The sequence below is a fragment of the Pristiophorus japonicus genome, chromosome 12 (assembly GCF_044704955.1).
Source record: "Pristiophorus japonicus isolate sPriJap1 chromosome 12, sPriJap1.hap1, whole genome shotgun sequence".
NCBI classification, from domain to species: domain Eukaryota; kingdom Metazoa; phylum Chordata; class Chondrichthyes; family Pristiophoridae; genus Pristiophorus; species Pristiophorus japonicus.
Window position 1 is genome coordinate 186,506,594 of NC_091988.1, and position 13,804 is coordinate 186,520,397.

At 44.4% G+C, this 13,804-nt stretch overlaps 1 protein-coding gene across 1 annotated transcript in view; it reads left to right on the top strand.

Annotated features, from left to right (window-relative positions):
• The window catches only part of lama5 (laminin, alpha 5), a 360,316-nt gene that overhangs the window by 253,761 nt on the left and 92,751 nt on the right, over positions 1 to 13,804 (top strand). The window contains exons 37-46 of the mRNA XM_070896270.1: positions 463 to 603; positions 1,617 to 1,778; positions 2,358 to 2,462; positions 2,657 to 2,740; positions 3,804 to 4,034; positions 6,697 to 6,810; positions 8,042 to 8,169; positions 8,306 to 8,386; positions 10,166 to 10,380; positions 13,079 to 13,179. Coding sequence (XP_070752371.1) covers positions 463 to 603; positions 1,617 to 1,778; positions 2,358 to 2,462; positions 2,657 to 2,740; positions 3,804 to 4,034; positions 6,697 to 6,810; positions 8,042 to 8,169; positions 8,306 to 8,386; positions 10,166 to 10,380; positions 13,079 to 13,179 — 1,362 coding nt within the window. The remainder of the gene's footprint in view (positions 1 to 462; positions 604 to 1,616; positions 1,779 to 2,357; positions 2,463 to 2,656; positions 2,741 to 3,803; positions 4,035 to 6,696; positions 6,811 to 8,041; positions 8,170 to 8,305; positions 8,387 to 10,165; positions 10,381 to 13,078; positions 13,180 to 13,804) is intronic.

A 13,804-nucleotide genomic window follows, 5' to 3' on the forward strand; every position in this document is an offset into this window, starting at 1 on the left:
TGTTTGCGCTTGGCTTCCGCATGCTCCCGGCGAAGAGACTCGAGGTGTTCGGCGCCTTCCCGGATGCTTCTCCTCCACTTTGAATGGTCTTGGGCCAAGGATTCCCAGGTGTCAGGGGTGGGGGTGTTGCACTTTTTCAAGGAGGCTTTGAGGGTGTCCTTGAAGCATTTCCTCTGCCCACCTGGGGCTCGCTTGCCGTGTTAGAGCTCTGAGTAGAGCGCCAAGCTCATGGTCGACAGAGCATCGATTGGCAAGATAGGCGCACCAACGGCGGCGTTCTCGCTCAGGCCAACATTCCCAGCATCGAAGCACTGACCACGCTCAATCAGCTCCGATGGATGGGCCACATTGTCCGCATGCCCGACACGAGACTCCTGAAACAAGCGCTCTGCTCACTAACTAAAAATGGGACGAGCTGTAGCACGCTCATCTCTCTTTTCTTTCCTGGATTTCTCTGTGCAGGAAAATGTGGAGGGCCCGCAGTGTGACACCTGCCGCCTTGGAACATTCTATTTGGATCCAGCCAATCCCAAAGGATGCACCAGTTGCTTCTGCTTCGGGGCCACCGATCGCTGCCGGATCTCCGATAAGAAACGGACTGCGGTGAGTCACGTATTGCCAGCACGGTGTCACATTCTCCTCGGAAGGTTCCGCTCCTGACAGCACTGTTTGACTGAGTTCATGCTTTTATGGGTTAGACCCTTCGCACTGATGTGTTATAACAGGAAAAAAAAAAACTGAAAATGACAGAAATTAAACAAAAATCAGATTGTCGGCAAAGATCAGCACCAGAAACGATATGGATAGATTTTCTGATTTAGTGCTCATGGTACAGCATGACCTAAAGACCCAAACTCCTGTTGTGTGAAGCTCTGCGTTGGACACACCCCGTCAGAACATTTGCTCCTACATCTCTATCTTTCAGATCTTGACAGACCTGTTGTGTATCTCTTGATTTTACTTAGATTCATAGAATGATACAGCACAGGACGAGGCCATTCGGTCCATCGTGCCTGTGCCGGCTCGTTGGGAGAGCGATCCAATTAGTCCCACTCCCCCTGCTCCTTCCCCCATAACCCTGTACATTTTTTCACTTCAGATATTTATCTAATTCTCTTTTGAATGATACTATTGAATCTGCTTCTACCGCCCTTTCAGGCAGTGCATTCCAGATCACAACATTTAGCTGCGTAAAACATGTTTCCTCATGTCACCTCTGGTTCTTTTGCCAATCACCTTAAATCTGTGTTCTCTGGTTACCGACCCTCCTGCCACTGAGTGAGATTGTGCTTGAAGCTGCCTTTAGGTTATTATCTCCATCAAACAAGAATATAATTTGCTCTTATGGGTTGTCTTAATGTATGAACTGCTGCCAGGATGTGAGGGTTATGAATCATTCCAGGAGAGCATTAGTCAAGGCTTAAGTGAAGACACACGCTATCTTTGAATCGGATCTCTGTGTGGTTTTGTAGCAGGGTAAGAGTTCAATAGTCATAGATTTTCTTCACAACAAAATCTGAACGCCAGAATGCAAACATGTTTCTGGAAAAAGAAGCTTAACGTTAGGTTTTCCCAAACTGAGAACCTTTTTCATCCCATGACATTTTCAATTTCAGTTTGTTCACATGAATGACTGGAAGTTGCTGGGTGGGGATCGCCAAGAGTTGCCAGTATCCCTCAAACCTGCAGAGAGAGAGGTTGAAGCTGATCTTCGTGAGGTGGCCGATATCTACCAGGAGCTGTACTGGCAGGCACCATCCCCCTACCTTGGAGACCAGGTACGTCGAGGCCAACTCACTTCCATGAGCACTGATACCCCTCTTTAGAGTCCACAGACTACAAGGGGCCAAAGATTGCAGTGGGAGGAACACTTCTGCTCCTCCTGGTTTCACATTCAGTTAAGTTAATAATCTTTTACATATCCTTTTGATGGAAGTCTCCAGCTGGCTCTTTTAAGGACCGCTGGTTTGGCTGCTGTCGTCTCAAGAAAGCTGGGCACAGCATAGACAGCGCAGGCTGTGTGGTCCATCCGATCGAATGTCGGAAAGGGGCGCGAAATGGTCGTTAGGCCCTGTGCTGGCACAGATACGGGCCTAGCGCTAGTTTCTGATGTGTGTCCTAGATCACTTGGGGCGCTGTAACCAATTTGCCCAGCGGCACTCTCCCAGCGCGGAATGGCCATGCGCACGCTACAGGCGATATGATTGACTCTTCGGTGCCCATTTTTCACCCGATAACTGGGTGCTGCGCAGCTTCTCGGCACCTTATTTTTTTGAACCCATTTTTCACGGAATCGCATTTTTAATTTGTCTGTTAAACCTCCATTCAGAAGTGACGCGAGCTTTTCTCCTTCGAAGGTGTCATCGTACGGAGGGCACTTGATGTACCAGCTTCGATCCGAGGTTCTGCGCGGCGACATCCTGTCTCTACCGGTTGAAGCTCGCCCCGATGTGATTTTGAAGGTACGTTTTTGTAAAACCTGAAATAACGACACAGTCCCGACCGGCCCATAAGTAGTGCTGAGTTTGCAGGATGTACGGGCTGTGAACTTTCCTAAATGTTTCTATTCTGAATCGTATGTCCTCCTGGCACAGATAAGCACTTATTTTTTTGTAGTGGGTATTTTAATATTGAATAATTCCTCCTTATTCACCAGGGAAACCAAATGACCATAATGTATGTAGCGAAGGATTACCCAGCACCTGGACAGCAGCACGAGAGCTGGCTTCAACTGGTGGAGGTTTGAGATCAGTTATTTTGTTGTTTGTTTTTTATAAATTAATGCTTAAGTGAACGTCTATTGAGGTTGTAAAGTGCGATGCTGTGTATATGTACGTGTCGTCTAGGATATATGTGGTTAAAGTATCGAGCAAGTCTGCACTGCCCATCGAACTCTGCAAGATTTTAGCAAGTATAGTTAGTTTCATTTTTGGAGTTTAAAAAGACGAAGATTATATTTACATTACAAACTGTAATGGGTTTTCTTCACACGAGACTCCCAAAGCAAGCGCTCTACTCAGAACTCTTTCATGGCAAACGAGCCAAAGGTGGGCAGAGGAAATGTTACAGGGACACCCTCAAAGCCTCCCTGAAAAAGTGCAGTATCCCCACTGATACCTGGGAGTCCCTGGCCAAAGTCCGCCCCAAGTGGAGGAAGTGCATCCGGGAGGGCGCTCAGCACCAAGTCTCATCGCCGAGAGCATGCAGAAATCAAGCGCAAGCAGCAGAAAGAGTGTGCGGCAAACCAGTCCCACCCACCCTTTCCCTCAACGACTATCTGTCCCACCTGTGACAGGGACTGTGGCTCTCGTTTGGACTGTTCATGCACCTAAGGACTCATTTTAAGAGTGGAAGCAAGTCTTCCTCGATTCCGAGGGACTGCCTATGATGATGATGGTGGTCTAAATATAAAGATAGAACCCATCTTGAGTCCAGAGGGAAATGGAGCGAGACTCCTGGAAGATAGGAGTCTCGCTTCCACATCACCCAGAAATCGGGTTGAGCATTAACTCTGCATTTACACCAGGCAAAGGTAGCATTGGAATGAAACTCGTGCATGTTTCGAGGAATCTTTGGGGTTTAAAAGAGAGAGGAGCCATGGTCTAAGATGCTTCTGGGATAGATTCAGGGTAATGCTTGCACTCAGATCAACAAAGGATCGCTTAGACACTGAGAAAGGAATGGCACAAAGACAGCAGCATAGTCTCTCAATCCAGTGACAGCAGCATACTCTGAATCCAGTTTCCTGTAATGCTAGTACAGACGCATCTGCTCATGTGTAGAATGTGTTTCATTTTGCACAGAGTAACTTCAGGCATGCACAAACACACAACCCCGTGTCCAGGGAAGAAATGATGATGGTGTTGGCCAGCCTGGACAGTCTACAGATTCGAGCCCTACACTCCCAATTAGCCAAGCTTGTTGCGCTGCAGAATGTGATCCTTGAGCAAGCGTCTAACTCTGGAGGTGGGAGTGCAGCCAGCAATGTGGAGATCTGTCTCTGTCCAGCTAATTATGTCGGAGATTCCTGTCAGGTTTGTGTGATTCTTTCTTTCTTTTGGTGTCTATTTACTGAGCTGTTTATGCCTCGCTGCTGGGTGGGTGAGTCATTTATATGCATCAGCCCCTTTATAAAATTGCAGTTATCGGTTGTGAACCTGGGTTGTGTAGGTGAACTCTCCAAACTCAGCAACTGATTTTTTTTTAAATCCTAGCCGTTCATCTTGAGGGTTATAGAAACATAGAAATTTACAGCGCAGAAGGAGGCCATTTTGGCCATCGTGTCCGCGCCGGCTGACAAAGAGCCGCATGGCCCTCAGTCAGCAGCCCTGAAGGTTATGATCCCAATGGGTCCAGAAAACAGGTCAATGTGCGCCAGCACGAGAGAGACATCCTGTGCATTGCAAAGTGCTTTCTTCCAAATGTGTAATTTTTTTGACATCTTGCTGAGAAAAAAATGTCAGGGTTCTGGGAGCGAGCGGGGAGTGGAACTAACTGGATCGCTCTTTCAAAGAGCTGGCACAGGCACGTTGGACCAAATGGCCTCCTTCTGTGCTTTAAGATTCTTACCAGTTTGTGTTGTGCATTCTCATTGCAGGCACCCATGTTTACAAACTTTTCTCATTTACCAAGGGAGCGGCTTTGTTCATATATTTGCTAATGAATTGCCAATGACGTTGACTGACACTGGCAATAATTTATTCATGTGTTGGCCTCTATGTCTCATCCAAATTCTCTTGAACCTTGTTACCATTATCAGTGTTGTTATGTGTTCCAATCACTTCAGTGTTGACCATCTGTGCCTGGCTCTTTGATATTTCGTTTAAATGTTTTATAAATGCCATTGGTCACTATCTGGTTAAATGGCAAAGGGAATTGTCATAAATTCGCTTAATTTGACGTATTTGAAATTTTAATGAGCACTCCATTAGTTCTTTAAAAAAGACAAATGAGGAGGAGGAAGAGGAGAAGGTCAATTTTTTGTTTCCCAAGTGAGGGATAGCAGTGCTGGGGAATGGAACTTTTCTAGATGGGCTGTCTTACATTTTACTAGGAACTGGATTTAAACTGCAAAATGTACATAGGAACAGGGCCATTCAACCCCCCCCCCCCCCCTCCCCTGAGCCTTCTCCACCATTCAATTAGATCATATAGGGTAGATTTTACAAATTTCCACTCCCAGCACAGAGTTTGCTTAGAGTGTGGATATCAGCGGTCCCCTGCGGGATTTTGATCCATTGGTTTTAATAGACAGATAATCCTGTGGGGCCGGTTATGTCTGTAATGCACCTATGAATGACTCCACGAGGCAATATGTTGTACTCAAACTGTAGTGACCTTGGTCCTTTATTCGTAATTCCAGAGTGTGGCAGTCGCATGGTGGCTACCCTTTTATACAGCCCCTGCCACCGGGGCAGGAAACCCCGGTCTCCACCAGTTGCACCCTCTAGTCGTGTCAGCACAGTATATACACAGTGTAAACCTTATTGATAATACATCAGGTAAACAAGTCTCCATCTTATGCAACTGTACAGTGACTACACAGAGAGTATATCTAACGTCTGCATATATAACAGGGCCCACCCAAATCCCAAGTGCACGCAGCTCCATACCAGCAGCGCAAATTCAGAAAACCTACCCTGATATGCCAGCATCGAGCAATTCAGGGAGAGCAAATGTCAGATGAGGCTAAAACTTCTTGTACTTGGACTAAAATTCTGAACTAGTGCAATAATTCCATTTCCCTCGGCTTTTGGCCTTTCTGCCAATCGATCTCAGATTATGAGCTGTCTTGCACTGGACTAGGGACTGGATTTAAACTGCAAAATATACATAGGAACAGGAGTAGGCCATTCAGCCCCCATCCCCGAGCCTGCTCCACCATGTAGTTAGATAATGGCTGACGGATACTGCAACTCCATCTATCTGCCTTATCCCCCAATGCATTTACCAAACAATTCTACACAGGACCATCAACAGTGTCCGAGGAGCATTTCATCCCATCAGTTCGAGTCGGATTTGATATCAGGCGCTAGAGGCCCAATGGTGTCTTTAACTAACTGCATCACCTGTCCTGTTGCCGGGAGTTTAGCTAGTGTCAAAGCTTGGATGTATACTTTAAAATGGCTGTATTTTTCAGTGTGCACTAGGTGTGTGACTATGATATATTCTATACAGGGCGTAGAAGAGCTAATTATTTAAAAAACTAGATTTGGGTGTCAGCCATGGCTCAGTGGGTAGCACTCTCACCTCTGAGTCAGAAGGTCCCACTCCAGGGACTTGAGCACAAAAATCTAGGCTGACATTCCAGTGCAGTGCTGAGGGAGCGCTGCACTGTCGGAGGTGCCGTCTTTCGGATGAGGCGTTAAACTGAGGCCCCGTCTGCTCTCTCGGGTGGACGTAAAAGATCCCTGGGCACTATCTCGAAGAAGAGCAGGAAAGTTATTCCCAGTGTCCTGGCCAATATGTATCCTTCAATCAACATCACTAAAACAGATGATGTGGTCATTATCACATTGCTATTTATGGGAGCTTTCTGTGTGCAAATTGGCTGCCACGTTTCCTACATAATAACAGTGACTACACTTCAAAAGAACTTCATTGGCTGTAAAGCGCTTTGAGACGTCCAGTGGCCGTGAAAGGCGCTATATAAATGCAATTCTTTTTGATTATATTTCCCTTTTTTTAATCCAATAGGACTGTTCACCAGGTTACTATCGAGATACAAAGGGCCTTTTCCTGGGTAAATGTGTACCTTGTAACTGCAATGGCCATTCTGACCAGTGCCTTGATGGATCTGGAATATGTGTAGTAAGTATATAAGTAATGATCATGTTTATTATTTTGCAAATCTACAAAATCATATTGAACCAAGGACTGCTTTTTGAAAGAGAAAATGCTGGAAATACTCAGCAGGTCAGGCAGCGTGTGTGGAGAGAGAAACAGAGTTAATGTTTCAGGTCGATGATCTTCCATCAGAACTGGAAACGGTCAGAGGTGTACCAGTCTTTAAGCAAGTGCAGAGGCAGGGAAAGGGGGGATGGGAGGAAAGAACAAAAGGGAAGGTCTGTGATGGGGTGGACGGCAGGAGAGATTAAATGACAAAAGGGATGATGGTACAAGGCGAAAGGAGATGGTAATGGGACAAGTAAAGAAACAAAAGGTGGACCCAGAGAAGGGGTAAATGGCAGTAGCAGAACCATTACCAACAGCTGTCCCCCACAATGGGAGCGGTGGTTGTGATCTGAAATTGTTGAACTCAATGTTGAGTCCAGAAAGTTGTAAAGTCAAGGAAAGGTTATTACAAATTAAGACATCCCATATTATGGGATATATTAATATTTTATGAATATGGAATCAAATGGATGATATACCAAGCGACATTTTAAAAGTGCCAATTTGAATGTGTTGTAAACTATATTAATGCGGCCATTAGAGCAACACCTGCATTTAGGCATGGATTGCCAATATTAAATGCACTATTTTTCCATATTATTATAAGTAGTAAATTGTGGAAATGAAAACTTAAATGGGTTGAAATCACACAATATAAATTTCAATATAAAATATAAATGCAGCGTTTCCTTTGAGGATTCAGTTGTTCCAAGTTTCAGGATCCTGGTGGCACTGAAGTACCAGTTTCCTTTAATCATTGAGTGAAGGAGATGGGGCTTAAATTGGGAGGCAGGACGCTAAGCTCGCTGTTTATCCTGCAGGGCCATCCAGTAGAACCACTCCCTGTAGAAACACCACTGGTTCCCTTTACCACACGCGAGTGGGTCTCAGCCCTGTGGGTAATGTCCATGATCAGAAATGGCTGCTCGTTGGACTTTTAAGGTCCGCTTTTATGAATGGGAACTACCAGCTTCATGCATCAGGACACCACGAGCGAGTTTCCCCAGCGATAGTGTGCGTTCGGAGAATCGGACCTTTAATCTTTTGTTCCCCCCACTCCTCCCCCCCCTCCAAAGGACATTTTGGGGCGTTTTGAGAGCAAGTTAACGAATAAAGTTTAAAAAAATGTTAAACCTCTTCTTCCCAGAGTTGCCAGCATAACACTGAAGGGGAAGACTGTGAGCGCTGCAAGACTGGGTTGGTTGAAAACGCCACAATCGGCGCAGCATCGCTCTGTGTTCAGTGCCCGTGTCCTCTCAAAGTTTCTTCGAACAAGTATGTATTTCCAGTTCATCAGAAGGAAACTGCTAGGAGGAAAACCAAACGAAATTGTTCTTAAACTGTTGGTCTTAAGTATTTATTGAAATAATGCGTGCAACTTTTTTGCTCCCTGCTCTGACTCCTTTTGTAGCTTTGCAAAGGATTGTGTGGACCATGGAGATCGTATGCAGTGTCTTTGTAAGCCAGGCTATGCGGGCTTAAAATGCGAAAGGTCAGTGTTTGTGTATTGGGGAAAGATCATAGTACATTATTAAACTGCATGACTTATCAAGCAATGGAGGTGGTGGCTGTTATCGACTCTAGCTGATTCGTCTGAACAGCAATTAAACGTTCTGTTTGAAAATGGTGCTCAGCATTTATAGTTCCATCATTTGTAATATCTGAATTTTTCCACACAGTAGGAAATAGCTTTCAGGCCATTTCCTTTTACGAGTAACACAGAACAGGATAGGATAGTCAACTTGGACAGTAAGTGCAAACGGTGGGGAATAGTAGAGCTACACGCTCGGAAGCTAATCAGGAGGATAATGAGTTATAAAAGTAGATCGTTACAGAGTAGTTTTTAGCTGCAATTATTATATAAGGCTCTGGTGAGACCACACATGGAGTACTGTGCACAGTTTTGCTCTCCTTACCTAAGGAAGGATATACTTGCCTTGGAGGAGATACAACAAATGTTCACCAGACAGATTCCTGGGAGGAGAGAGCTGTCCTATGAGGAGAAATTGAAAAGAATGAGCCTCTATTCTCTGGAGTTTAGGTGATCTCATTGAAATGTATAAAATTCCGAGGGGGATTGACAGGATAGGTGCAGGGAGGATCTTTCCTCTGGCTGGGGAGTCTAGAACCAGGGGTCACAGTCTCAGGATAACGGGTCGGCCATTTAGGACTGAGATGAGGAGAAACTTATTCACTCAAAGGGTGGTGAATCTTCATAATCCACTACCCCAAAGGGCTGTGGATGCTCAGTCGTTGAGTACATTCAATACTTGAAATCGATAGATTTTTGGGCACGAAGAGAATCAAAGATAAGGTGGAAAAGTGGAGTTGATACGGAAGTTCACCTATGATTTTATTAAATGGTGGAGCAGGCTTGATGGATCAAATGACCTACTCCAATTTCTTATGTTCTTAACACTATTTAAAATCAGCCAACTTAAAAATTGTATGTATTTTGAAGCCTGCTAGATTAGGGAAAAAAGACTTGAGCACTCTGATCTGAGCTCAGAGCAAATCCAAGCTGTTAGATGTATATAATTATTCTCAAGAAACAGCCAGCGGTGTCGGGTACTTGCTGCTGTGGAACAGTTATTGACGTTGCAGAGAGTTGTTGCTTCCCAGTTTCTATAGCGAATAGTTTGCATTTCTGGAGGTTGGCGCACCGGAACTTGGTGGGTTCAAATCCCACTCCAGGGTCTTGAGCACATAAATCTAGGCTGACACACCAGTTCAGTACTGAGGGAGTGCTGCACTGTCGGAGGTGCCGTCTTTCAGATGAGACGTTAAACCGAGACCCTGTCTCCCCTCTCAGGTAGACGTAAAAGATCCCATGGCACTATTTCAAAGAAGAGCAGGGGAGTTATCCCTGGTGTCATGGCCCATATTTATCCCTCAATCAACAGAACAAAAACAGATGATCTGGTCATTATCACATTGCTGCTTGTGGGGTCAAAAAAATCACAATCGCCTGTACAGCACTTTGAGACGTCCGGTGGTCTTGAGAGGTGCTATAAAAATGCAAGTCTTTATGTGCTTTGAGTTTACTCGGCAAAAGCCGAACAGCCCACTGCAGAGAAAAAGTTAACCTACCCCAAGCCTTTCTCAGACTGATGTGTGGAACGGTGCATGTGTTGAACCTCACAACAGTATCCGGATCCTCAGATACTTTACTCTTATGTCAGTAAAACCTGTGCGGTATGTTTGTGGTGGAGGGGGGGGGGGGGTTTCTTGCCAGTTAGGCCTATTACTGACTTTCTCCTTTCTTGTGAAGGTGTGCCCCAGGTTACTATGGAAACCCAATGGTGTTGGGAAGCCAGTGTCAACCGTGCAACTGTAATGGCAACACAGACTCTAACATGCTCTTCAGCAATTGCGATTCACTGACTGGGGTTTGTTTGGGATGCATGCACAACACTGCTGGGCCTCATTGTGAACACTGCGCGCCAGGTTTCTATGGAGATGCGGTGGTAGCCGAGAACTGTGCACGTAAGTTACATTTACCAACACACTTACAAGTGACATTTGAACTCTTCAACCAGATAACAGTTTTTTTTTTACATTCAGTATAAAAGAAATAGACCAGTAGTTCTTTGAATTGCAAGTAATGTTCAGGTAGGAAAGTTAAATTGAGCTGGTGCATATCTGAAGCCATCATTTTCTGCAGCGAGAGAAAGAAAAGCCCACATCAGTCATAAAAACAGGCGACCTCCCTCCGTGTGGCAGGGGTCCCACCAGGAGGCTGCATTGCATAACTAATGGGCCCCCACCTGGGAAAATAGGCTGGGGTCAGGGTGCTGGGCTGAAGACCCACCCGAGTCCATCTCTAATGGAAAGTCTGCACCAGAGGAACATTCAGCCCAAAGGCTGCAAACCTACAAATGCACGAACAATGACGGACACGTGAAGACTCTCTGGTCCATCCAGCCTGTCCCACACAATTGTGACACCTTGTCTATCACAATATACACTCACCACCCCACTGAGAGCTCCTGGGAGAGGCATAGAACCAGATCTTTAAAAAGCCCAGGCCAAATTGGGGAGGGGGAGGGAAATCTGGGAAATTCCTCTCCGACCCTCTTTTGTCAACTTAATGTGGAACAAAATTTTAAAAAAATTCTTCCTGGCCTTTGGTTTTACATCAGCTCGTCACAATATATAATCAGAGTAATATGTGGTTGGCATGCTGATACAAAGTAGGGTTCCCGCCATGTGTCCTTAATCAACTGCTGGGATCAGTTTCATGCACCTGAGCATCATAAAATAATTATAAATAAACTCACATACATGCTCGCACTGCCAAGTGTAGCTGATTATTTACTTTGATAAAACATGACTTGTATGCAATTGTGTGTGTGTGTGTGCGTGTAATTACTTACATACTTGCAAAAGAAGCCCATGCCAGAGCTTCTTGAATCTTTACATCTGCTCAGTTAGTTGACAGTAAAACGTTAGAACTGGTAATTCCTTAATCCTTTAATCCTGTAACCCAAGCACCTCCTGCGGCCAGACTAAGGACACATGAACTAACACTTTCACACATGCTGCTCACATATTGAGCTACTCTTGGCATCAGTCAGCCTTGCTTGGCCGTGTGTTTTTCTGGCTTCTCTAGATTCCAATTTCCAGCTCTATCTAAATTGAGAAAACTATCCAATGTTTATCCAGAGCCAATGTTAAAAATAATCACTTTTCACACCTTCAGACCCTCAGCGACTTTTTCTGCATTCCAAGTCAAAGTAATGTAATGTAAATCAAGTCAATGTAAACTCAATTTGAAAGGCTATCATTGATTGGCAAGTCCTTTATTTTCATGTTGAACCTTACGTATTATTTTCAATCTAATGTACTCTCTCCTTTATCAATTTAATGTGGATCAAAAAAATTATACTTCCTGGCATTTAGTTCTACACCAGCTCTCCACAATATATAATCAGAGTAACATGCGGAGGACGTGCTGATACAAAGTGGGGTTCCTGCCATATGTCCGTAACCAACTCCAGAATGACTGCAGGCACCAGTTTCATGCACCTGATGAAATTTGGCTGAACTCGTGTCCATTTACTCATTTTTCTGTTTTTGAATGGGCAGCCATTTTATCAATGTATCATCAGTTGCCGAGCTCTACTATATCTTCTGTATTGGTCGGAGATAGATGATATTCCTCTATAAGATCTGCAAGCTCATTGTATGAAGCCTTGCTGCCAGAATATACTGGCCAATCGAAGGGACATAGAATCAAGAAGTTAACCATTCAGGCCCTCGAGCCTGTTCCCCCATTCACTTAGATCATGGCTGATCTGTACCCCCAACATTGAGCCATCCTTGCTCCATATCCCTTGATATCTTGAAAATCTTATCAATCTCAGTCTTGGCAAATTTAAATTGACCCAGCATTCACAGCTTTTTGAGGGAGCGAGTTACAGATTTCCACTACTCCTTGTCGTTACTTTTGCCCTGATTATACTCCTATGAAGCCTCTTGGGACATTCCCTGTGTGAAAGGCGCTATATAAATGCAAGTTGATGATTACAATAATTAATACAATATTCTGTTTATCAACCTTTCATAGTCCAAAAGAAAGTAAGAGAAAGAACTTCAATTTATAAAGAGTCTTTCATGTACTCGGGATATTGCCAAGCGCGTTACTGTCAATGAATTGCTTTTGAATGCAATCATTGATGTTTTGTAGATAAATATGGGAACCAGTTTGCACACAACAAAGTCCCATAAATGATCACTTGATCTGTTTTTGGTGGTGTTGATTGAGGGATAAATATTGGCCAGGACATTAGAAAAACTCCCCTGCTCATTTTCAATTAGTGCTATAAAATCTTTTATATCTACTTGAGAGGGCAGATAGCGTTTAACGTGTCGGACTGGATTATGTGCTCAAGTCCTGGAGTGGCTTGAACCCAAAGCTTTTTGGCCCTGAGGCAAGCGTGCTACCACTGAATCCGTGAGCACCAAATTGATTGTAACCTATTGATTGATTGATTGTAAGTCAATCTGGGATCAGTTTTACATGGGCTAGTTTCACGTAAATTGCTTTGGATTAAAAATATCTTAAATCTCAGTTCAAAGTGTGTCATACCTTATTATAGCTTATAGTTACCGCATGTAGTATTTGTTATAATAAAACTGGAAATTTTTCCGTTGAGTATTTTTTTATTTGATCAATTCCCAGCATGCAATTGTTCACCATGTGGCACCGAATCATGTGACCACAGTACTGGCGAGTGTCAATGCAGGCCTGGCGTGACAGCACCACACTGTAACCACTGTGAGGTAAGTGGGGCACTCATTAGTTCTGTTTGGACGTTGGTTTTCTCACTCTTATTAATCAATATTTCTGACTGAACCCACCGAATAAATTGCATCTAAAAGCAGTGATTTCTTCATTACTGAAACATTAAAAAATGTTTAAGTTCAATGTGTTTGGGGCAGGGTGGAGGGGGTGAAAAGCTTTCTCTCCTGTGCTTGTAACACAGAAACATAGAAAATAGGTGCAGGAGTAGGCCATTTGGCCCTTCGAGCCTGCACCACCATTCAATAAGATCATGGCTGATCATTCACCTCAGTACCCCTTTCCTGCTTTCTCTCCATACCCCTTGATCCCTTTAGCCATCAGGGCCATATCTAACTCCCTCTTGAATATATCTAACAAACTGGCATCAGCAACTTTCTGTGGTAGAGAATTCCACAGCTTAACAACTCTCTGAGTGAAGAAGTTTCTCCTCATCTCGGTCCTACACGGCTTACCCTTCATCCTTAGACAGTGAACCCTGGTTCTGGACTTCCCCAACATCAGGAACATTCTTCCTGCATCTAACCTGTCCAGTCCCGTCAGAATTTTATGTTTCTATGAGATTCCCTCTCATCCTTCTAAACTCCAGTGAATACAGGCCCAGTC